Below are 26,968 nucleotides of genomic sequence, written 5' to 3'. Positions count from 1 at the left end.
TGAATAAAAGTTATGTTTATTCAGTTGTGACCACACCTATTTTTAAGTGATATTTTACAAAAATGAATAAAGTATGCACCACAGTTCTTAGCCACAGAAGCAAGTCAGGGTGGCATATGGTGAAACCACTTCAAGCTGCCGAAGAAGTTGCAAACTGTAAAATACTTTACTGTCACAATGTACCATTATTTTCCTCCAGATGAATCATTCGTTGCTGTTTTCATTGTCAGTGTAAAGTCCTTTTGTTAAACACTCAAATAGCTACTTGATATTAAAAACAAAACAAAAACCCTTTTTACACAATCCAGACCTTGGTGAAAGGAAAGATACTAACCCCTGATGCATTTATGTGAGAAGTGCAAAGAGGCCGGAAGGTTTCAGAACAAGCAAAGTCAGTGAAGCAGAGAGTAAATTCAAATATTTGGCAAATGACAAATAAACCAGAGAGGAGACACGCCAGCTGTTCACGCTGGTTAGTTACTGAACGTTTATTTTGGTTCAAATTTTATTTATTATATGAATAAAGAACAATAAGTTTTCTGTGGGGTTGGGGTGTCACTCCTTATTTCAAGAAAAAGCAACAGTGAGTTTTCAATGCGGTGAGTGTTTCCTTAGGGCGCTCCAAAACTCCCCTTTCTTCCTACCGGCAACGCTCTCGTGGGACCTCCTCCACCCTGGGGACACAACCCAGGACGCCTCTCCTCCAGCTGCGGGTTTCTCTGCGCTCGTCCCCGGCTGTCCCGCCACACTGCTTACCAAACTCCCGCTTCTCCAACTCTGATTCCCGGAACCGGGCAGCGAGCTGAGCCGAGGCTCCTTTCCCGCTCGCTCCCCCGATCGGCCGCGGGCGGCGGGGCCCGGGCGGCGAACAAAGGCGGCGAGCGGCGCCGGGCGCGCGGCCGGGGCGAGTGCGCGTCTCCCCGGCAGGCGGCGGCGGCGGCGCCGCGCCCGAGCCCGCATTCCTCCGAAGCGCCCGGAGCCCGCGGGGCGACGTCACCCCCCGGCTCCGCCCCCGTCCCTCCCCGAGCAAAGTAACTCTTGACTAACAGGAGCAGCCTCCGCCGAGCATGGAGAGCTGCCGCGGCCGGCCGGCGACGCGGGCGACGCTGTCGCCCCCGAGGTAGTTTGGCCACCGCGAAGAGGGAAAAAGTGCAGGCGGGCAGCTGTGGACTCCCCGCCCTCACCCTGGGAGGCCTGGCCCGCACCTGCGTCGTGGATTTCGCGGCGATCGCCCCGGCAGCTCTTTGCAAAGCTGCTTGAAACTTCTCCCAAACTCGACATGGATACGGCGGCGGCGGCGCTGCCTGCTTTTGTGGCGCTCTTGCTCCTCTCCCCTTGGCCTCTCCTGGGGTCGGCCCAGGGCCAGTTCTCCGCAGGTGAGTGGCCGGGGGGCGTCCGGAGCCCGGACGAACGCGGGAGCCCGCGGCTCGAGAGGCGTGGAGCCGGCTTCTCGCCGGGGCCGGGACAAGGATCTGGGGGAAGCTTTCGCGGCCCGGGGGTCCGGGGCACGGGGTGGAGGGAGGGCTGTCCCCAGAGTTTGTGCCAGCTGGGTCGCGGGCCACCGGGCTGGGCGCCACTTGGCGCAGGTAACTTTGTTCCGCGCGACCCATTGTTCCTCCCCGAAGCTCGCTCGGGGCGCAGGCTGGCACGACTGCGCTGGAGAGTGCGGAGACGTTGCTCCTCTTGGGAAACTGGTGGCCTCGGCGTCTAGTGCAGCCTGCTCGGGGTTCGTGGGGAGGAGAGGAAGAAAAAGTAGTTACGACTCTGGGGACGGCTACTCCTATACTCTGTTGCTTGTGGTGCGGGCTTGTTGCTGCCACTAGTGTTTTAAAAAATCCCCCGGGAAGCCATTGTCAGAAATGTGCAGATTCGAAGGGACTGACCTCGGCGCGCTTTGCCAGGTGCTTTTTGTCCCGGGAATAACCTACCCTGACTATTGTCTAACTACTTCCCCGTCCCTCCCCGAGTCGCCTTTCTCCTCCCCCAGCGTTGGGTCGCTTCTGGACCTGTCCTGTGGGCCAGGGCGATGTCTGGAGTGTGTTCCGTGTGCGTGTTGGGGGAGCCTCGCAAGATGTTTTGAAATGTGGTTCCGAGGATCCACGCCGAGCCGTCCCGGGCAGCGCGGTCTGGCTTGCGGAAGCCTGGCCCGCGCGTGGGAGCCCGCGCCTCGGGCAAAGCCGCAGCGCAGCTGGCCCAGCACCTCCCGGGGCCGGCCTGGGGCTGTGGTGGGGACTGTAAATGACCGCCTTCCGCCAGGAGAACCCCAAAGAAGGGATGTGGTGCGGTCTCGCATTAGCCCTTTGGGTTCAGGCACTCAGAGAAGTCTGTGAACCCCGGCTCTGCCGGTCCCGTCCTCTGTTCCCTTCCAGTTTTGCTACCCTTCTTGTAGGTTGCTTGCGTCTTTCGTTCTCTCCTCTGGGGGCTCTGAAGTTTCACCAGGTGGACACTGGGGAGCGGGCTCCCGGGCGCTCGCCTACCTCCCGCCAGCTCTGACAACTTTTCTGGCCAACCCGCCCCGCTCAGCTTGGCTGGCGAGCGCATCTGCTGCCTTGCTTGGCGGGGCAGATGGAGACGCAGAGGTGGCCGAAGGCTGATGGAGAAGACGGGAAAAGCGACAGCCGCGCGCCTGGCTGAGGACGCAGGACGCAGAGAAAGAACTTACTTTGTACTTGACAGTTACTCTCATTGTTGTGGCTGCCCTGTTTCCTGGAAATAAACTCAAATTGTTGTTTTCCGGAGAAATCGTTTATTTTCCTTCCTCCTCTCCCCAGCACTCCCCCGCCCCTTTAGAACTCTACACAAGGAGTTAATAGATTCAGGTGGCAGCGTGTGTCCTATTCTCAGGAAGAGATTATGAAATGGCAGGTGCAGAGGAAAAGCCATGTATATAGGTGATGTATGCAGAGGGCAACAGCTCTATGCAATGAATGATCCGATGGTTTAATTTAATTCTTTCTGGAGTAAGCATTACTGCATGCATCTCTGACATATAATGCCCGTTAGTATTGAAACCGTGCTTGATGTAACTCATTATATGCAGGCAAGTTGGAGTCAGTATTGATTTCTGCACAGTGTTTGTCACTGCACGGAGAGCCTACGCTTGAAAAGGCATGTAGTTTGTTAATTGAAAGTTTGAACTCTACCAGTTGCATGATTAAACTTACACGTATTCAAGAGTTGCAACTATTAATGTCTCAACAGCTGATGGATATATTTTCGGCAGTAAATAAACTTTTCTTTCTCCTTTAAAATGTTATTTACCCCTTAATGAACAAATATTAAATTTCCTCCAGAATGTGCAGATGAACTTGTGATGATAGATATCTCAAATGAACGACTGTGTTTAGATATCCAGTTTTAAGTAATTTAACTAAATATACCTGGCTTTTCTTTAGTGACAAAACATAACATTTGAGATTATATTTAATTAATAGAATATGCATTCCTATTAAGTGTAATTCCCACAGGATAGTATCTCAAGATTTTGCCCTTTATGATTTATATATGTGCCCAGAAATGAATGTCTTTTATTCCCAGAATGTAAAGTCAGATTGTGGATCTGCCTTTCCCCATAAACTAAAAGTTTGTTTTGTAAATATTTCCTTTCTCTAGTTATCATAAATCATTTGATATTCTACTGTCACCAAATTCTATGGCAGTCTGATTTGTTGCCAAGACAAGGAGTGGAGATATATTGGAGATTGGAGGTGTATTCTTTCTTGCTGTTTTTTCTTTAAATTATGAACTTTTATTTCTTTTGAGAAATTTAAATATGCTTTAAAAGTCTAAAACAATATGTTACTAAAATTATGCCCATTAAGGCCAATTAACTTTCTGATGTTTTTATGTGGTTCCTAATATAGTGAGCTTCAGAAAAAAATTTTGAAAGGCTGAGGATTGTTGAGCTTTTAATATGTCATATAGATATTCAGTGTGCTTTGTTTAAACCACAAATTTAAGAGTGTTTTCATTATTGTGACTTTTTTCTTAGCTTTTGGTGTTGAAGTATAAAACTACTGCCCAGTGAGCCTCTTTAAAACCAGAACTTCCTATGAATCTCAGCTTGTATTTATATTCTTCCAGTTTAACCTCTCACTTAAAATGACAGCTATGTTATATCTAGGGAGACTGAGGCATAAAAGCTCAAAGAAGTACTAGAGTTTATTTCCTGGGTTGTGTAGCTATCATTTCTTAATATCATAATATAAGAAAGTTTTCTGTAGGACTCAGATGACTGACAAAACTGGACACAGAGGAGGTGACTTGGCATCTCAACTTTCTCATCTGTAAAATGGGGATAATAATACCCATCCTGATCTTGCCCCATGGTTTTTAGGAGGATCAAATGAGGTCATTTTTGTGAACTACACACTGTGAATTGTAAAGCACTATGCAGCTATTTGGGATGTAGTCCTCACACATTAATATAGTTGAAGTGCCTTAGTTTCAGCTCTTTCCTTCCTTTACTACTCCAGAATTCTCTTCCTAGTGAGTACATGCTGTTCAGGATGGATGTGTGTGTGTGTGTGTGTGTGTGTGTGTGTGTGTGTGTGTGTGTGTGTGTGTTTACCTGGCAGTCATTCATTTTAATTATTAAACAGCCTAGATTGGCTAGACCATAATTTTATAATTTTATCAGCACAATGAGAGAAATTATACTTAAATTTTTTTTTTTTTACTTACCTCTTGTAAATCCTTCCTTGAGTTAAACCTGTGGAAGAATCAGTATTAACATTCCTAGCTAGAATTGTTAACTGTAGGAAAAAGTGTTTTTAGTCAATTTCTTTAGCTGTTTGTTCAACTCTTGGTTCAGCTTTTCCATCTCAGCGTAGAGAATAATATGCAGCTTTTTAGATGCAGTCTTATCAGTGACCTAGAGAGGGACTATTGTCTCTCTTGTATGATGTGAGCCTGGAAAAATCAGCTCAAAATTCTGCTTTGGATACAGTTCCTGGCATGCCACACTGTTAACACACATGTACTTGATCCTTTAGGAACTTGGAACTCTTCTAAGCCTTACCACTTTGCTCCTGACTCCTTGTTGTTTCTGTACGTGAAATTAGTTTATACTTATTACTTACTAGGAACATACATTGAAGCCAGCTTGTTTTAAGGTTTACCTTTTAGTTTTCCGGTTTTGATTGACCAGTATCCCTCGGTTCCTCAATTCATTAAAACTACAAATTCTAATCACTAGTAAATGATATATAACTGGACATTTCCAGGACTGATTTTTCTTTCTCTAGTCTCCTTATATCAAACTCTGTTGATTTTCCTGGATTGTGAGATGTTGTCTTGTATCCGGCCTACACAGACGGGAAGAGGCAAGTCTGGCTGCTATTTGGACATTGGCGTGTGTGCTGCTGACAGCTCTTTTCTTTGTATTCATAGATGTGAATTTGAAAAATAAATCAACCCCTCTGCCATTCGGCCCCTCTCCCACACTCCCACTCCTCTCTATCAACAACAACCGCCCCCCCCCAAACACAAAATCACAGCCTTTTTGTGTTCACTAAATATCTTTTGGTGCTGGACGTGTTCTTAAAAATTAGAAATATGACTCATCCACTGTCCAAAGCTAATGCCGGTTTTCCCACCAATCTCATATTTCTAGCAATGATGATTTGTTACGAGTTTTTATGGCTGTGATTTCATATAGAGCAAGTGTGTTGTTCTGTTGCCTACTAAGTATTTTTGAAGTGCAGTGTACCAGGTCTAGTCGTGGTGGTATTATGGACAATGTAAATCATGCTAAATATGGATCTGAGCTGCTCCCATTTCCCCTCCTTGCTCTTCATCCAGGGCAGGAAGAGAGATGCTGGAAGATTGAGAGCAGGAAACATCAAGAGAGTTTACAGATTGTTCTTAAAGACAAAACAAAGAACACAGGGATTCTGTGTATTTGTGTGTTTGTGTGTATGCGTGTTTGATCTTTTAATTTTCAGAAGAGGGGGAAAAAGTCCTATTTTTGACTTGTTTATTGGAATTTGCTTTCACCCAAACACATTCATTTCTTATTCTGTCAATGTAAAAATTTCCCTTTGTGTATTCCTCTCAGACTTTACCCTTTGATCATATGTATCTGGTCTGTGTTCCTTTATCAAATGATGTTTCTCTTTGCCTAAAGAGGTTGTAATTGCTTTTGAACATGACTTTTTTTTTTTTTTAAATCAAAACTCATGCTGTTTGTCAGACTACTGAAAAATAGTACGAGACATCAATTCATGATATGTCTTAAAATGGTATTTCATAACAAAGTAAGTAAATAAAACATCAATTGGGCTAATTTTTATTTCAATTGAAGCAAAAAGCACACTTGTGTATCCATGAAATAATCTTTTAATGTCACATGATGTTTATTTGTTGTGCTTATCTGTCTCTGAATGAGAGTCTTTAAGTTCTTTTTTGTAAATGGGGATAGAAAATTTGAGTACCTCATTGCCTGATATTTTGAGATAAGTTACACACAACTATGCTTTGCAAAACTTTTAAAAAATACAATATTTGAATGCCTGGTATCGATGTGAACTCTGAGGTAGATAGTTTACAAACTTCAAACTCCATGTTAGTGCAAATGTGTTTGATGAAAATATTCTTAAAGAAACATAATTCTATGTAGAAGGTTTTATAAGTTTCATGAAGATCCCATTGTGAGAAGTATGATTATTTTCTTTTTGTATTCTTGAAGGAATTCTTTTGATTAGTAGTTAATATTTAAATAATAAAAACTGAATTTATGTAATTTTAAAACTCAGTTTTGTGAGGTTTTTCATATTGTTGAGGTTCAGGGAAAACACTGGGCTTGGGATGTAAGGATCATTCGGATTGATCCTGTTATGGAACACTGCCATTTCCCCACTTAAGTCTGGGTGAATTTTTTGGCATTCTCCTTTGTGTGTTGATAATCCATAAAAATTACAAGAGGCTTATTTTGTCACTATAATTGTTTTAGGAGCAAATTAAGTAGTCTTAAATAGAATAATCCTTGTTTCCACTTGATATGATTGCCAAGCTCTGTTAATTAATAAAAGTGATGAACAGGACAGTTCTGGCTGAATCCTCCTATAGGTGTCATTCTAGGAATTGCTTTAATTAGAAGAATTCAGAAATAAAGCCAAGTCACATAGTGCCTAGTTGAGTTATTGGTTGCATTTATTTTGTTGGGAAAGCTGAAAAATGTAAGTATCTATTCATATGTTTATGAATATACATGTATATAATGATAAAACTTGAATAATGAAATCCTACCAATGATAGGACTTCATTATTCAAAGTTTCAGATTAGAAGGAAGGTGGAAGGTAAGGACATCTAGAGGTGGGATCAAAACTCCATACTTATATTCTTGGAAAGAGTGGTGAAAATAGATCATTGTTTTCTCTATTTCAAAGATGGAGAAACTGAAGTGGAAAAATAAATGAACTTTATAGTCTATACTGTAGTATACTGTGCTGTACTTTTAGGGAGAGAATAATAAATCTTCCTCCAGATTGGTGTCTATTTATATAAACCCTTCCTAATGTGCAGCCTGTTCCTTAACCAGCTGCTCATAGACCAGTTCTCAACTCTGTCCAAGGCAGCAGCTGACCAGCCACAGAAATTCCTCTAATCCTGGTTGGGTGGTGGGGTGATGTAGCAGCTGCTTAAAGTGGCAGACTAGTAACAGGTCCTTCATGTGATTTGTCTTAGGTCATTCAGCAAATTCAAGAGTAGAGAGGAAGCCTTTCTAGGGTCCTTACTTCCCACCCAGGCAGAGGTGATGCCCGAGTGCTTCAGGGTCATTGGATTCCTCAACTGCAAGGTGTCCTAGGGTTTTGCTACTTGAATTGTGGTTCATGGACCAGTAGTGTCAGCATCACCAGGGAACTTGTGATGATCTGTGATCATCTATTAGAGCCACCCCAGACCTACTGAATCAGAATCTGCATTTTAATAAAATCCTCAAGTGATTTGCTTGAACATTTAATTTTGAGAAACACTGCTTGAGGACAAAGAAAGCTCAGCTTAAAAAGATTGCCACGTGCATGTACTTTATTGTAGAATTTAAGAGTATTGTGAAAGGATTAATTATAGTATGAAACATTTCCCTGGATTTATATTTCTGATCAATATTTACTTGATTATAATTTAACATCCCAGACACGTCAAAACAACAATACCATACATGTTTTTTGAAAGAATACTCAGACAAGTTTGGAAATAAAAATTTTCTTAAGAGAATAAAAAAGGCTGACTAGTTTTGGTTATGAATGTTTTATATAAGAACTTTTAAAGGTAAACATACTATTTAAGGAACCAAACATGCCATATCCAAATCATTTTTACTTAGCATAATGTTACGTTGGTGTAGGAAATACTATTCCCTTTGATATTACTAGTAACAGTCTCTTGCTTTATAATTCTCTTTTTCATCTAAGTATAATTTAAGATCTTTGCATAAGGAGATCATTTATAGGACAGTCAAATTTAATGAATGAGAGTTAGGAGGTAGAATGCATTAAATATAACTAGTGTTCTTTTTATTATCTTTTGTGCTCATATTTAAGAACAGAGATTCTTGTCAGTTTTCTCAAGAGAAAAATTATGATGTAATAGACAGTGTACACTATTCATGTCAAAACACAATTTTACTTGCATTTTATAGCTTGCCTTAGCATTCTTTTAGAAAATGAATTTTCCCTGAAGACCTAATTGCCTTCTTATTAATGAGCCTGTAAGTGTTTTTTGTTATCCATTTACTATTCTAAATGTGTCTACTTGTGCTAGCTATTTCAACAGTGATGTCTCTGATTAAATCACAACTACTATATTTGTTTTTGCCATTCACTAGTGATTCAGAAAATACTGGCATAATGACATGGTTATGACAGAGACTAATGAAAAAGAAGAAGTAAAAATTAATGTTAACCCATAATAGTTGGTTGTATTGTGATATCAGAAGCTGAAGTTCAGGGCTAATAGCAGCATTCTCTGCATTTTTGAAACTCTAAATTAAAGTCTGCTTAACTTGTATTGTCAGAAATATAAAAAATATAGTGTGTTGGATTGATAAGTAAACTACAAATCAGCATGGTTTCCATATTTATTTAATTTAGACACTGGTATTTAAAGAAAGAGGTTTAATTGGAGACTCATCACTGTTACAGAACTAGTCATGGAGAAAGAAACTCAAAGAAACTTTCATACATCTTCAGTAGCTTTAGAGTTTGATGTTTTGACTAGTTACTTTTTCTAATTTTACTCTGGATTCTAGAACTTGTCTTTTTTACTAGTTCTACTTTTATTCTTAATAGCAATAATTAGGTTTACTTATTCTCTCACATGTTGGAAAAGAGAGGTTCTCCCAAAGCAGTTGCAAAAATAACATTAGGAGCTGCCATTTTCTGAGAGCCCATGACCTGCCAGGCCCTATGATCAATCTTTTACATAATTTTAAATCCTCACAGTAATCCCTAAAGATTGGAATCATCTTCATTTTACAAACTGCGTCCTAGAGACGTTAGTAATAACTTGCTCCAAGTGGCTGCATGAGGAACTGGTAGGGCCAAGAATTATTGAATGTGTGCATGTGTAATGATTAGACATTTTTTCGGTTGCATGTAGGCAAAAAACCACCCTGGGTTGCAACAAAAGAATTTATTGTCTCTCTGAATTTACAATTCAGGTGAAGCTTGACTTAGAAGGTCATATAATTGCATTGGGATATGATCTCTCTCTGCCTGCTCAGCTGAGCTCTGGGGGTACTCCAGGAGTTTCCCAACCTTCTACAGAAGCAAGATGGCTGTGGCAGCCCCTACCCAACAAGATCCCAGGTTCAAATCCCTTAGGGAAATGTGAACTTATCTCCTGGTTGTACCTGAAAGGGCTCTGAGGTTTACTGTGATTGATTCCTGTAGATCATGTATCCAGTCATTGAATCAAAGGTTCTGACTGAAGGGAAGTTAGTGTGCTGATGGGCTGAGTCCAGGGTTCTGGATTCAGCCCTACATTCCCACCCAGCCTACATGGGCTGATGGAGGAGCTGTGGGTCCTCAAACCATTAATTGTCAACAGATAGGGGAATTGGTTCTGGAGAGGCTAGAAAACCATTACAGTGTGGTTGCTTGAGATGCAATTAAATAAGGCATGAACAGTAAAAGAAAGAATAGGGGAACACTTGTGTGTGTGTATAATCCTTCTGAGGGGGAAAAGAGGAGGTGGTGGGGGAAAGTCAGTTGGATCAGGTGGGTCTCTATTCTGAACCGCTAGGTGGTCTCAAAGGTGGAAAGAGTGGAGAGGAAAGAGACAATTTGTGCCTGGCAGGTTTGTGTGCATTACAGATCAGCTGTTTGTAATTTAGGGAGTATTTATCTATTGGTTTTCCTTTTAAGCCATGCTTTAAAGCATGAATATTATTATTTTCATTATTTTATTCTCTTTGCCTCAGTATTGAATGAGTGTACTATTAAAAATTTGCAGAACTTTAAGTGCTAAAAAAAGACCTTAGAAATTAATGACCCCTTCCTTTGACAAAACTTGCCCAAAGTTTTACAGCTTGGAAGAACTTGAGCTCAAATTCAAGATTTTAATGTATAGGTCAGTGTTTTTACAACATATATATCATTTTGCTTAATGGTAATTTACATAGATAATTATTAAAATTATTTTAAGAGTCTTTAATTATTTTGGTTTGTATTCTGAATTTCTGAACCAATGTTATCAAATACAGACCTGATGTAATGATTGGCTTTGATTAGAATAGTAATCCAGACATAGGGTGAAAATAAAGTGTGATTGAAAGAGACCGTCTTAGGTAACTGCTTGGTTTTCAGGTATCCTGACAGGATTTATTTATATATGTGTGCATAGGTGTTTGCATGTTTGCATTTACTTATTTTTATTAGAAAGCAGGGGATCGCCTAAGCTATGGTAAATAATACTAATTGACAGAGAGAAATAAAGCTAACTACTTTTTGGAAACTAATTTTGAAAAACAAAAGTGGTAAAGGTGAATTTGTTTATAATTTTGATATTCTAACCTCTGCTGCCTAACTTTATAGTGCATATCTGAGCAACATAGGCTATTAGAAAGAGTTGCTATAAGAAATATCTTGGGGTACTGAATAATGAATGAAATGTAGAAAAGTAGCAGCTATTTGCCTAGTTACCTCCTCTCATAATGAGAGATTTACCCAGGTTGTCTTAGATACGTGTCTGTGCTAGTGACGTAAAGCTGGATTTGACTGAGGACCACGGCTGGGCCAGTTTAGGCCCAAGGATAGACCCTAGGCACATCTCTGGTCCATAGTGGCCCTTCTGTGATCAGAAAGCTGACCTGGCACAGAGGGGTAAAGATAGTCGTTGTTCAAGGTTTATTGACTTCATCATGTTTCCCTCTGTCACTGGGGGCTTGCTTTCATATACCTTTGTCTGTTATCTTAAAGAACTTATTAAATTGTCATTTTCTACCCTGTGTCTTGTCTGCTTTCTGTATGACTCTTTTCCTCTGTTATTTATATCCTTATCAATTGTGGTAACTGTCAGCCCTGAATTATGAAGTTTGTAATAATTTGCCCTAACAACCTGGCCGGTTGGAGCAGATTGGTATTAGTGTTGACTCATTATTGCCCCTTTATCGAAACTCACATTTAAATACTCAGGGAATATATGAGGTGAAGGGGCTGGCAGTGACCTGCTTCAGAGAGCAGAAGGCTTTGGAGACCTACGTAGCAGGATGTTTTAATACGTGGAGCACTGGGCTTGTCATAGGAGGACCTGTGTTCCATTCTCTGTCACTTTCTGAGATTTGGGGGCATTTCCTTTCTGCATGATCCTTCATTTCTGTATCACCCAAATGGGAATATTACAATGAAGAATAATTTTAATGTCTTGTTGCTAAACCAGGCATTTTAAAAGTTAAAATGTATAATATTTATGAAAGTACTTTTATAATTGTTAACTACCATAAACATATGTTATTTTTGTAGGAATATAAACTCTGACAATAAAGAGATTATTGTTGACTGGGTGCAGTGATTCACGCCTGTAATCCTAGCACTCTGGGAGGCCAAGGCAGGAGGATTGCTTGAGGCTGGGAGTTTGAGACCAGCCTGAGGAAGAGCAAAACATTACCTCTACAAAAAAAAAAAAAAAAAGGAAGAGATTATTGTTGAAGGCACAAAAAGTATATAAGCTGAAGAATGGAAATGAGAATAACAGATGCTTTATCTATTTGCATATCTAAATTATACATTGCCTATTTAAATTTGGATAAAGTGGTATAATAAAGAAGAGTTAGTATGGTTGTTATGAACAATGAGTAATTGTGTAGGCCTTCCAAATTCATTTTCACATATATGTATTTCCTATATATATATATATATATACATATATATATACACACACACACACTTTAATGCTGCCAATTAGTACAGTAGTCCCCACTTATCCACGAGGGATACATACCAAGGTGCCCAGTGGATGTCTGGAACCTTAGATACCCTGTATATACTATACTACGTTTTTTCAATTTGATAATGGAGGCAGCCACGAAGTAACTCGTGTAACTGACTGGGTAGCCTGTACAGTGTGGACACACTGGACAAAGGGATGGCCTGGGTGGGACAGAACAGGACAGAGTGAGATTTCATCAAGTTACTCAGAATGGCGTGCAGTTTAAACCTTATGAATTGTTTATTTCTGGAATTTTTTTCATTTAATCTTTTTGGAGCGAGGATGACTGAGAGTAACTGAAACCATAGAAATTGAAACCATGGATAAGCAGAAACTACTGTATTTGTATTTTTTCCATATATATCAGTAAATATTATGTGCTTATAATTTTATTAAATAAGTTTAAACAAATATTTTAAAGACTGCTGTTATATATATCAAGTTGTGTGTATACTTTTTTTCCTTTAAAATAATTTCATGAAGAGATAGATAATGCAATTGCCATCTGAGCTAGTTTGCCTAGTTTTTGAGAGCATGATTCTGATGAAGTTTATATCCCTTTGTTTATTCTTTCACTGCACATATCTTTGAGCATCTACTATGTGTCAGTGCTGTGCCAAGTCCTGGCTATCCTGGCAAGTAAGTCAGACCTTGTCCTGTGCTTGGAGAGCATATACAACTTTTATGACTTTCAAGGAGTGGTAGGCTTTGCATAGCTCCACATTTGCTCATTCACAGGTAAGCCTGGGGCTATTTTATAACTGACCATGTATTTTGTAACTGACCCTATACTGGTGATCGGGCAAGTCTCAAAGCCCAGTTTGTCTCTCACAATTTGATGGACTATTTCAGAATTTAGGATTATTCCAGTCTACCAGCCGTCTTTCCATATTTTTGAGACTGTACACACAAAAATAAAAGGCTACCAAAAAAGAATTACGCAAAAGTTGCCACAATGATAGTAAAATTCCACCAAGTGGAATTTCCCAAAAGTTGAGTAATCTGAAGTGTAAACAGAGTCAGGCAGAGGAGAGAACACATTTGTTTTCTAGAGGCTCACAGCCACTCACTCTCCCTCTGGAAGCAGATCAGGAAGACTGAACATTCATATGCAGAATCCCTGGTTGTTTGGCTGCAGGTTATATTTGCTGTGACCTACAGCTGCTTGTGGACTGCCTCTGGTGCCTGGACTTTGACCTGCCTTCTCTCTGCTGCTGCTTCTGTGAAGCCCGTTGCCCTGTGTAGTGGGCAGCCATGAGGGAGGGAGGCCAGAGGCTGGCAGAGAGGCCTGTCAGTCAGGGATGAGGGTGGGCTATGACCATCCCCTAACTGCCCGGGCACCTGCATCCTGGCACTGGAGTCCTGGAAGCAGAAGAAGAGCACATTCACTCTTTGGTGCTTTGGCCGTTCATTCTGAAGGGGACAATAGCCACACTTAAATATGCTGTATCTTACCAGGAAATGGAGATTTTGAACTTCTGTCTTAAAGGAGGCCCGTATGACCTGCAGTGTGTGAATTGGAGAGAGAAGTAATGTTGGAGATGTATAAATTTTTTCTAAGCCAAATTAAAATACCCAAATTGCGTACACTCAAGCTTCAAAAGTAGAAATCTAGAAAACTATTTTGTTTTAGTCGAGTCACTAATATCTTGTGTCCATTTGATATTTAAGGAAAAGACACCCCAATGCTGATCACAGAGCATATATAGCATAATGCTCAGGAGCACAGATGTTGGGACCTGACTGCCTGAGTGTGAATGCAGGTTCCAGCATTTTCTTACCGCACGAGCTGACCACTTTCCTTCAGTTTCCACCTCTTCAAAATGGGATAATGAGAGGACCTATTGCAGATATTTGTTTTGAGGAATATTGAGTTAAAATGCTTAAAAGAGTGCCTGGAACACTAATAAAATCAGTTAGCTTTAGTTATTATTATTGTTAACATCATTATTACTAAATTAACCAATGTTTGAAGAGTTTCTAATCCCATGCTATTATTTTTAAAAATCTCTAACTGCATTATCTTTTACTTTAAAATCATCAGAGAATAGATAACAAGATCCCTGAAATAAGTAATATGCTGATTAACAAAGATCACAGGTAGCACTGTAAAGAATATGATTCAATGTTTATGAAAACGAGAAGCAAATTTATACTGATTCCTAAGAATCAGAATCTTAGGATAAGTAACAAAACAAAACCCAACAAACAGTAAAAATGATGGGTAGGGTAGCTATAGCAAGCGTGAAAGAAGCATTAAATTTCAGGTACAAAAATACTCCCAAAATCTTTGGAAAATACATTTAAAATTTCTTAGGCAGGATGGGGGAGATAGGAAGTTTCTGACATACATGGAACTGCTTACCATCTATAGAGATCTAATCTCCGGTAAAATATGAAAACTCTACTTTGGGGATAGAATTAAAATAGGAATTGACCAGAAAGTTGAGGAGTGAAATTTATGCCACTTCAAGAAGTATCCATCCCAGTGAGAATTATGTTCTGCATAGGAGCAGCACTCAGATTTAGAAACCGGAGAATCGGAATTAAGCAACAAGATAAGAGAGATCTCCTTAACTCCTAAAGAATGTTGTTTTCCCCAAAGGTTATAGAATGAGAAAGGAGTATCAGTATTGCTTCTATCTGCATTTGACACGTGCTAAACAAATGCATACTGGCATTTGGAAGATACATTTACCTATGAATTCTAGGTAACATTTCTGTTTTGCTTTTGGAAGTCTGCCTAGATATTTAATCTTCCTTAGTTCACAAAGTGATAGGTAGTTTCAAATTCATTTAAGCTTTTTTTTTCAAGCCTCTATCCACTGGGTAAAGCCATTTTTAGTCCTGGCACATGCTGGAAAGGTCTGGCTAAATTTTCGGCAATTGTTAGCTCATTTGTAGAGTTGTTCTTTGGCCAGTCAATGCAGAGGAAAGACTGGCTAAACATCAACAAGGATTTTATATTCGACTCCAGCTTCAGAGTTCTTGTACTTTTTAACCTTTTTTACGCTATCTTTTTTAGCTTTAATTAACACCAACTTTCCTTTTCCTTGCCTTATACGTGTGAAAATATTTTCTCTCCAGATATTTAAAAATTCCTCTTAAATGTCTTACCAGAGAAGTTCTTTACACGGCAGACTTGAATCTCACTAAAATAATGTTCTCATAATATTTAATTTACCATAATAATGCAACTTTGTGCTCTGACTGGATGTTCCTGCTGACAGGTCTTTGTGATTGTGGGGGTAGCAGGTGTCTTCATAAGTGCATCTCCATTTAAAAACTAAATTGCTTAAGATGTCATTCTGGTATGCTATTTGACCAGCTGCATAGTCTTAATAAAAGGGAGGATTAAAAAATACTTAGAACTTCTGCGATACATTTAAACTTAATTCTAAAAGAGGGTGTGCATACCTACTTATCTTGTGCTCCAGAATCCTGACTCAGTTATTATTTGGAAAGCAGACTGCTACATAGATAACATTTGTCACAATAATACCTAAAGGATACTCAATCACACAGTGATTAACTGAGAATGGGAGACCTATGTATGAAATGAAATTATTATATATAACTGACAGTATATGAGCCCTATAAATACTAACCACTGTGGTTCAGGCTCTGATTTTCAATCTTTTTGCACTAGGGAATCAGAGAAACTCATAACCAGGAAAGGTTAGAACAGATAACACCAAAAGAACCGGGGACTCTGATTGCTTGCTCTTTAGGCAGAGTCTTTTGCAAGAGAGATTATGTCCTGTCCTGGCTGATTCTTGTCAGGAATACAGATCCCAGGTGAAGCTTGGGAATTGCTTTGAGGGCAGTTAGGACAATCTTTTGAATTTCTCACTTACATGCTTTTCACTTAAGTATCCATTTGAGATCTTTGCCAGTCTCTCAGCAGTGTGCTCAGTTTGGCACACCGTTGGATGAAAGTTTTCTATCCACCTCCATCACTCATTCTCAATTATACCGCAGACGTTTCTAGTCACCAACACATTTTAAAAAACCATATAATTTTGTTAAGAGTGTCTCATGTTGCTTTTAAGTGTAGTTGAGTAAAGGGTGGGGGGCAGGATGGCATAGCGCCATTTACTTTTTCAGAGGCTAATGCTTGGAAAGCAGTAAGAGGTTTCTTTTTAGGTAGAGACACTTACTGTTTTTGTCACCCCATCCATTGTTGTTGGGATAACAGCTACCTCAAGCATTGTTTTTTATGTGAGTCATGACAAAAAAGGATATATCTATTCTGTACATTTTGACAATAAGACTTGAACTTATGACAGAATGTCAAATATAATATCTTTTCGGGCTTGTTAAAACAGATGATACCAGTCCAAAATATTAGCACTTTCTTGTTGGCTGCACCTCGTTGGGGCAGGAACCACTGATTTGTGCATTCGTATGATTGATTTGGATCCCTGTTAAAGTTAGGCTAGTGAGCTAGTTCACCAGCCTGTTTTCCTTCAACAGAATGTGTATGGCAGAGCTTATCTGATTTCATTCATGGTAGCTTGGTCAAGTTCGCCAAGTATTAAATGCATGCTCATTCTGTGCCAGGCGGTATGTATAGCACAGAGGGCAAAAAGATGAAAAAGCTGACTGAGTTCAAGCACTTAAAAACTCACAGATTATTTGGTGGATCTAGCAATAAATAAGTTATAATTCCGAGTGGGAGGTACACTAAGAAGTGCCATCAGAACCTGGTGAAAGGACAGTCATCCACTGCTGGGGTGATTACTTAGGCTTCCTGGGTCCGAAGGCCATCAACAGGACATCTGTAAGAATGGGCACACGTGCACGGGAGTGGGGGGAATGGGAATGAGGAAGTAATGGTGATGGTGGTAAATGTTTAACAGCTCTCAAAAAATTAAAAAAAAAAAGTTCAAGTTTTAGGACTTAACAATTTCATGTTGTAAGTACTCCTACTGTGGGTGATTTCAAATTAGCAATGTGACATCACTAAACACAGAATTGGGAAGAGATGCATAGTAACACACCATTATACAATACTTCCACCATACAGATACCAGAAAGTAAATAACCCCAAGAACATAAATAATAGTGAAATAATTAGGAAGTGATGAGTTTTGAGTTATTACCTCTATTTTAAATATGATTTGATAAGTGTAAATTTATATAATTTATTTTTAAATAATGCTCTAAGAACTGACTCACAAAATTCCTGAGAATTTTAGCATCTGTCAGGAACTGGGATAGCCTGTCAGGAACTACTCAATGCATTATAATCTTGGATATGCGTGTGAGGGATCCAGTGAGTAAGAATACTCTTTAATTATGGGATCTTTCTATAACACTTTCCTAATAAACAGAGTTTAGTGTGAGAAGGTGCATCTTGAAACACAATGGTGAGTATTTAATTATCAAGGTTTAGATTCATTGATATAAAATGTTGATGTCAGAGGCTTTTGGAGCACCCACTGTAGAGCTGTATCTCAGGAAAAGTCCCAAGAACGTTTTTCTGTATAATTCAAGTTTCCCCATTACACAAGATGGATGTCTTCGGTCTCAGGTGTTGGTATGACTATCCAAGCTCTCCTTAAGGCTTGTTAACTTAGAGGCCTGCTGAGACTACATAAAAGGTAAGCTTTTAAATACCTTTGAATTGTGTCCATGTTTTCATGCTGAACACCATGTTTTATGAATATTACACAGTACGTAGAGGGTTTCCAGCAAATACAGCTTGAAAATTATTATATAATCTTGTACTAACACACCTCTTGTGGCCCACAAGAGTACCAATATTTAAGTTATTCAGAAATATTAGAAGAATAAACATGTCAGTAAAAGTGAATGGATTTGCATCGAATTCTGCTATACATTGTCACTTCGATAGATTTTTTTTGGATGTTTGTGAAATTGACATCTATGAAATTTACGTTTTTAAATATAAAGGATATGTTTCTTATCTTAATACTGTATTTGAGCTTTTGGTTTAATGACTGAATTATCAGTTACTTCTAACTAGTTATTACTATATTTAGTTGGTAGCTAAAGTTACTTCTGATTATTTTACTTGAGTTTTAAAATTCTTTTATTATTTAATCTCTACCAATGATATGTAAAGAAGTGGAATGTTATTTTAACACATGCTCTTATTATATTTATTTCTGTAAGAGAAGAATATTCAATGTCCCAAAAAATGTTCTGTGGGATTAAAGCAGTGCTCAATGAAAATCCCTTTGCTCCACATGCCTTTGTTAGGCTCTGCCTGCTACGAAGTTAGTATCCAAGATAAGATATTTATACTTTGGAGTATACTGTAAGATAGTTCTTGAAATTAGCTAATTGTGAATATGTTGTGTATGCATGCTTTTTTTTCCATTTTGGTGGGAGGGCTGTGTGTGTGTGTGTGTGTGTGTGTGTGTGTGTGTGTGTGAATTGAGTTTATTAATATATAACAAAGTGCTGACAGTTCCCAAGTGACTTATTTTGGCAAAATGGGTTTCTCTGTATGATCTCTTTTTTTGTATCTTACATAATCTAGAAAAAAAAATTCTACTTTCTCTCATATGTAAACAATTTCAAGAAGTTGGAAGCATTCCAGACTTTACAATTTAAAGCTAGATTTCATAACAAAACTTTCCCAGACTGCTCAAAACAAAATATAGATTTTTAACTCTTCTCAATTAGTGGTCTCTCTCCTTAAGGAAACCAAGTGGGATAAGTAGAGGCAAGTATTACTCAAAATTAATAAAGGTATGGTGCTAAGTTGACTGGAAGCTTTGATTTCTGAACTAACATAAGTATAGGAAAGAGGCATATGTTAATATAAACTCCCAGGAATTTATTTAAAAAAATCAATTTCTACTATATGACCTGGATCAGTAGATTTTAAACTCAGTCTTTTACCTTTATGCCTATAATACTATACCAATTAATTGATATTCAGAGTGATGGATGAATTAGCTAAGCATAATCAAAGGTGCAATTATGCTAGGTAGAGTGTGATTCATAAAGCTGGAAAGGTTACCAGTAGTGGCCACAGTGAAATGCTATCCCTAAACCTCCCCATTCTCAGTTAATCACATGATCATGTTACATAGGATGACCCATTTTAGAGTATCTGTTTTTGATAGCCAACTTCTAATTTGTATTACTTTGTATCTCAACACTGTTTATTCAGCAGGACCCAATAAAGATCTGTAATTCATTTCTCACTGTACTTAGCCACTCATTCATCAAAACCAGGTGATAAGACAATAGTGTATGGGCGTCAGGATTTTATCTGCCTCTGCATCAGAAACTGTTATATTTCTGCGTGCTGTTTACATATCTTGTTTAGACTATTATTGAAGGGCAAACAATATATCCCTTTTTGCAGGATGGGGGGGAGGCACTAACCTTTAGGGACATAGCTTTAAAAAATGTTATTTTCAATAACTAACATTTTAGTGTTTACTGGTCCTAGTACTGAGCTAAGTATCAGCTCAGGATTTTCAAATTGCATGCAACCACCCATTTCGTGGGTACTAAATTCAGTTCAGCAGGTCGCTAACGGCTTAAGGAAAAAAAACCACATTAAATAGAAGAGAATATAACAAATAATAACAAAAGTATACATATCATAGAGGAAGGGAAAAGTATTGCTTCATGAAACTTTGGTTTCAATTGAATAGATTTATATATCTTTATGTGTCCGGGTACTGAATCACCATGTGAAATGAATTTCTAACTGGCTCTGCCCAAAGAAGTGGGAAAGCCACTGCACTCATACGGTGCACACTACAGTCCTATGAAGTAACTTGTCCAAGGTCTCACAACTTTGTAAACTTCAAGTTCATTCTCTTAACAATTATGTTGTGGCACTTCCTAGTACATAGACTGTAAAGAGCACAGGGTTCTGCTTAATTTGGTAAAGGAATCATTTAAATTATCTCACGTGTTTCCTTATCCTCAATTTGGGGATAATGTCACCTATTTACAAGGTTGTGAGGATCTAATCAGGTAATTTATGTTGGATACTCTTTTCCAACCTTGAAGAGCTATATGTATGTAAGTTATTATTACAATGACTTGCTCTTCAAATAAATACAAATTGAACACCTTGTTTGACTTGAGAAGGTTGGATTGTCTTCTAAAGTATTTTTCAGACCTAAAAATGTACAATTCAGTGTTTCACTAGGAGAGATCTTTTGTTTCTTGTTTATGACAGGATGTTATGAATAAAGAAGCTGTGATTTTTATTTATATTTACTTTTTCTATTTTGGTGTTACTCTTGACAAAACAACAGAAGGCAAATGTACTTTGGACATACCTGTATGAACTCATTATTCACATTTGTCTTTAAATAAACCTGTATCTTTAAAATCAAATGTTAAAATAACATTGTGTAAATAAAACTTGATTAAAAAAATTTTTTTGAAATACCCATGATGATGCTCAATGGAACATCTAAAAACTTTTAACTAATAAAGATATATCCAAGACTTAAAGAAAAACAAAGGAATAAAAAACAAACACACACCCTCCAATTAATGGTAAAATTTGTGAGTGGAGATATTTCAATAAATGAAAATAGCTAGGAGAATAGCTGCTGCCTTTCTTTCTTTCTTTCTTTCTTTCTTTCTTTCTTTCTTTCTTTCTTTCTTTCTTTCTTTCTTTCTTTCGTCTATCTAGGCATCTGGCTGAACTTTTTGTCAAGATATTATGTTTTTATTTCATATTTATTCTTTGGCCTAGTTCCAGGATATAATGATAAAATGTACATATTTTGCATTTTGTATGTTAGTGTGACATAACCTCATGATTCAGTATATACCCTGAAGGCTTAGAGTTATGTACATTATCATACTCAGACATGTTTCTCAACCTTTAAAGGATCAGACAGTTATCTGGACAGAGGAGCATTGATGCCTCTGTTCTGTTGCATTCCCTTAGCCCAGTCTTGCTAAAAGCAGAGGAGGATATTGGGATGCAAATTAGGGAGAGGAAGGGCTCTTGGCCAAGTGTTGTTTATTGAACTGAGTAAACGTCTCCCCCATGGGTTGAAGGGAGCTGGTTAGTTTAAGTGGGCAGGAAAAGCCAGCACACTTCCAAGTGCTGAGGTTTCTTAAATAAATATCCCAAAGGTAGATTCCCTGAGTCCCTGCAATGAGGGGCAGGCATGATGGCCCCTCAGCATCCAGGAGCCCAGGTTGGGAAGGCTACCTGTTTGGAAACTGAAAACTGTCCAGAGAGGATGCTTGGAATGGAAGCTTGGCTGTGATTTGTCTGTGTAACATCTTGACGGAGAGTCTTAAGGAAATAGGATGACTGCAGTTTCTGGGGATTTATTTACAATTCCTAAGAGAATTAATTGTTTTACTTTTTCACACTTCAGATATAAACAATATGCTAATAGCAAAGCGGCCATACCTATTCATGAGAAAAATTCCTTAAAGGATACATATTAGTCAACATATTGTTAAAAAACACTTATTAAAAAAAAAACCTTCAAGGTATAAACACAATATTCTTTTAAAATGTTCTGCAATTCAGATTTTAAAGTTATTCACAGAATCGCCACACTCTACCTCCAATTAACGAGATTTTACAGTTTATGTGTTAGTTAGATCTAATAGAAAAAAAATACCTGACTCTTTTGATAAGTGATAATCACTTAAACTTTGGATTCAAACTAGGAGAACAGGGCTCATCAAAATATGGATGAATTAATACTGAGCGAGGTATAAGAGTGATGGAGTAAGAAATAAAAGAGAGGAAATAGGATGAATTCAGTCAAAACCAGAAAGTCAAGGTTTGTAAGCGCATGACTCTCATTGTGATGTTTATTTGATTGAAATATGAAATTTTATATTTACTCATTTCGTAACAAAATAAAAATCTCATGTATTTAGAACAACTTGTTTTCAAGTCTAGTTTGTGTTAAAATTATTATTTTTTTCAGTATATACAGCCAGGCATAATTTAATGTTATTTATTCCCTCCACTCCCTGGCGTCATAAAACTAATAATGTTAAGATTAGTGTTCTGCTATTGACAGGGTACTTACATGTTTATTTTGTACCTCTGAAGTGAAAACTTGCTGCTGTAGTATAGAATGTAGTCATCTTCAATTTTGACAAGTTATATAAGAAACTTTTATAAGTGACTAATCACATACTATTATGTATGTGGGAGGGTGATGGCATAGAGTTATTCTGTTATCCTTTTTGGGTGTTATCCTTGTTAGTTTATAAAGAACCTTATGTTTGTTACCTATAATGTTTTATTGATTCCAGAGCTACATTGGCCTTCTTCAGTTTACTGTGATACCAAGCCCAATACAAGTATTTTGAGTAAGATTTTGTGAGGAAAACTGTAGTCGTCTTTGTTTTTAAAAAATTGTATTATAAAATGAGAGTAATTCCAAAAGCCCCACCTGAAAATGTCACAATACATCATCATTAGTTTATTATACCTTGTAGCATACTTAGGCTTTTCATAAATCAAGAAGCAGAGTTGGCTTATATAATATTTGTTTAGAAGATAATTTTACAGGATGCTATAATAATTTTAAAGGCTCCATATGTTGTTACTAATGATCAAACTGACAGAAGTTACATTATTTCAAACGTGACTGTCTTTCTGATCCTCTTGGACCAAGACCATGTAAGGACTAAATCTGAACCTGATCTCAAATCCCAAGATCCTAAATTAAACTTGTTACTTCACTTTGACTTAATATTTTATATTAAAAATGGTCATTCATCCAGTATTTATTAAGTGCTAACTATATGTACAATATTTTACTAGAAACCATAGGGATACAAAGTATATGATAAATTCCCTGGATAAAGAATATCATAATCAGAGGTGGAATTTTCTAACAAATATTCTTTATTCTCTACTATTGGACAGGATTTTAGGACTAGCCTCCCCCTCTCTGCCCTACTTTTCTACCTTAGGATTTAGGAAAATGATTTTCCAGTAATCACATTGCTAGTATCTAAGATGGACTTCTTCATTAGGCCTGCATTTTCTCCCAAGACTTTGGAGGATGCTCTCAATCAGTCTTTATAGTATATATTGAGCACCTTCACTGTGGCATGCTTTAGGGACTGAGTACGTGATCCTTTTCATCATGGACTTTTCCTCTTGGTCTTTTGCAGTCCAGGCTAGACAGATGTTAAACAGATACTTGTAAATATATACTCTTAAATTTGGAAAGTCCTGCAAAGAAATACAGGGTGTTAGAAGAATGGCTCTTAGGGAGATTGCCCTTGCCTTGTGGTCACTGAACCAAAGAGTACAGAGAAATTTTTGACATGAGAAAAGCTAGGCAGAAGATTCTAGAAAAAGAGTGCAACCTGCATGAAGACCTGGAGACTGGGGAGAATATGGTGCATTGGAACAACTGAAAGAAGCCCACCCACCATGGCTGGAGAGGAGGCTGTGAAGAGGAGCTTGGCCACAAGTGGCCAAAGCTTCAGGCAGGAGCCAGACCATGCAGGACCTTATAAGTAATTGTAAAGATGTTATTCTAAGGCAAAGCCATGATCAGATTTTAATTTTATGAGGATCCCTCTGAGCACAGTGTAATGAATGGTTTGGAGGGGGGCCATGTGGATTTTGGTGAGATCAGTTAGCAAGACATCGTAATCTAAGTTAGGGATGATCAGTAGTCTTGATGAGGGTAAGTGGACAGGTAGGAGAGATATTTTTAAGGTAGGAATGATAGGGCTTGCTGATGGATTTGTGGTGACTTAATGAGAGGGGAGTGGTGAGAGATGCTTCCTGAGTACCTGGTTTAAACTGTAACATTTGCCAAGATAGGGAATATGAAAGCTTGGATTTTGGAGTCTTTGCCTACATGAGGACTTAAAAACAAATTTGGAAGTTACCTTTTCCTTGCATTTTACTTAATTCTGTTTTAGACAACATGGCTAAATATTCTGATTTTTCAAGATTACTTACCTTTGTATTATGGTTTAAGGTATGTTAGTATTTGTGTATGTAAGTATTTGTTTAAAACAGTCATTTACAACTACCCATTTCAGTTCTAAACAATTAAGTCCTCACCTGAGGCACTTTTCTATATAGAGATTCTTTTTCTCCTTTATATTTTAGCTTCCTTGAGTGATAACTTTTTCTGTTTTTGAAGTTCTTTGCCTATTAACTTTCTCATTTCTAGACTGTATATGAATATATTGGTATGTATCTATATACCAACACAACCACACAGATAGTTTCTTTTAGATTGCACTGAGTGTGTGTAGTAAAATACAGAGAAAGGAAGAAAAATTTTAAAAGTCTTTTTTTTTTTTTAGTGGTTTGTCTTAGAAAATGAACACTAGAAAGTTGAGAACTAAGATTCTCTTCTTTATGTGTGTGAAACTAGCAGAGGTTTTACAGTTTGACTGCTTATCCTAACATCAGAACAATAGGAATTCAACTCCTACTTTCCCCACATACTTTCAGGGCGTTATGACAGTTTTAATGTGAATTGTAAAATGTAGGGAGGTATGCTCTAATTCCCTTTCACGCACATAAATCGAGTTTCAGACTCTTTCGGAAATGTTTACTAGAAAAAACATCATGGGCAGATTTTAAAATGCTTTTGGATTGCATGACGGCATGGTGCCACTTCGATTGAAGGCTTGTAATATTTTATTTTCTTTCCCAAAGAGTCAAGATAAATCCTGTAAACGTTTTCTCTCCTTTTGTTGTTTCTGTTGTACTATTGTGTTTGGCTCTAACCTTTTGCCCCCAGGGAAACAAAAGTGTTTTCTTTACCTCCGTTCTCCTGCTGAGTGCCCCAGCTGTTGGGCAACAGTTTGAAAGTTGTTCCTTATTTACACACTGCAATTCTGACTGATCAGAAAGCTTCCTAAGTCTTATCTGAAGCACAATATAATAATTTAAGGGATATTTTTTTTTGAAGGGAAATCTTTGTCAAAATCTACCAGAGTGTAGCTTATTTTATTTTTTTTTTTACATTTAAATTCAATTTAGTGAAATCGTTTTATCCTTAAAAAATGGTTAAAGTGAACAACATAAAGCTTAGTCTTACAAAAACTAAAGCAAATCATCAATTAACAGGTTCTAGTAACTACGCTTTATTTTTTTGTTTTTAGAGACCAGGTCTCTTTATGTTGCCCAGGCTGGAGTGGAGTGGCGTTTCATAGGCGTAATCATGGTGTACTGTGGCCTCCAACTCCGGGGCTCAAGCTGTCCTCCTTCCTCAGCCTCCTGAGTAGCTAGGACTACAGGCATATGCTCTAGTAACTATTCTTTATGCATTCAACATTAAAAATAACAAATGTTGTCAACCACTAGTGTGGCAAGACACTATTGTAGGTTCTGATTAGGGTTTGCCCTCTGGGAGCTTCGGTCTATTTTGAGAAATGGACATGTTGATAAATGTTATAATTCACAATTCACTTAGGAGTGGAGTGCTGAGAGGTGTCAGATGATAGAGGAACTGGCTCTGCCTGGAAAAGTTGGGAAAAGCATGATAGATGGGGAAACAGTTGTGTTAAGTCTTATCCTTGGAGTTTCCAGATGAAGAGATGGAGGAAAAGTGCCTTGACACTAAGTCACATGTTGAGCTTAGTTACCACTTGGTTAAAATAAAGCTTTTGGATTTGGTGATTTCTAAGCTCTCTTCTAATTCTATGAATTTACCATAGTATAAGTATAGTTGTGTGTGTGCACTTTTAATAGGGCTTGAAAAATCGTATTTAATACATTTTTAAAATTCCAGTTCAGTTCCCAATTCTTAGTGGATTTTGGTAAATGGAACTTGCTCTAGGGAAAAAGTAAATTAGGTGAATGCTTGCTTGCTTTTTGCAGTGGAAGCAATCAACGCATTCATTCATATAACATATATTGTTAAGGGCTGGGGAGTGGCTCATACCTATAATCCCAGCACTTTGGGAGGCCAGGGTGGGGAAATACCTTGAGGCCAGGAGTCTAAGACCGGCTTCCTCAATTTACTAAGATTAGCCGGGTGTGGCAGCATGGGTCTGTAGTCGTACTTACTCAGAAGGCTGAGGCAGGAGGATTGCTTGAGCCCGAGAATTTGAGGCTGTAGTGAGCTATGATCGTTGCCACTGCACTCCAGCCTGGGCAACAGAGCAAGACCCTGTCTCTAAAAGAAACAAACAAAAAACCTCAAAAAACTAACAACCCACCCCCATATATTGTCCAGTGCCTAGTATGTGGCAGATATTGTTAGAGAACAATAAATATACACATTCTGGCTTCTCAGGTGCTTACATTCTGGTGGTACATAGGATGCCACACTCTGGATGGGGGCATACAGAGATATGAATTGCCACAGTAGTCAACGAGCATCAGTCTTTCCTGCTTCTTTCAAAAAAAGCACAAGAGAAGGGTGAGAGCATGTCTAGGCTTGAGAAAGGCCACATGGAGAGTGTGGCACTAGAGGGGGTTCTTGAAAGACAGTATTTCCGGAGGCAAAGACTGGGAGATGGGGCATTTCAGGTGAAGAGAAAACAAGAGTATTTTTAGGCCAAATGGTTCAAGTTGGAGAGTGGGTTATACTGAATAGAGTAGTAGGCGATAAA

General features: G+C 38.4%; 1 protein-coding gene across 3 annotated transcripts in view; it reads left to right on the top strand.

Annotated features, from left to right (window-relative positions):
• The first annotated feature begins 966 nt into the window (after positions 1–966).
• PTPRK (protein tyrosine phosphatase receptor type K) overlaps positions 967–26,968 on the top strand; it is a 503,601-nt gene continuing 477,599 nt past the window's right edge. For all 3 annotated transcript variants that reach the window (XM_045544333.1, XM_045544334.1, XM_045544332.1), the window contains exon 1: positions 967–1,376. In XM_045544333.1, coding sequence (XP_045400289.1) covers positions 1,280–1,376 — 97 coding nt within the window. In that variant the 5' untranslated portion in view covers positions 967–1,279. The remainder of the gene's footprint in view (positions 1,377–26,968) is intronic.

This window comes from Lemur catta, chromosome 2 (genome assembly GCF_020740605.2).
Source record: "Lemur catta isolate mLemCat1 chromosome 2, mLemCat1.pri, whole genome shotgun sequence".
NCBI lineage: Eukaryota > Metazoa > Chordata > Mammalia > Primates > Lemuridae > Lemur > Lemur catta.
The sequence above is the reverse complement of the archived record's forward strand: the minus strand, read 5'-3'. Positions and strand labels throughout refer to the sequence as shown.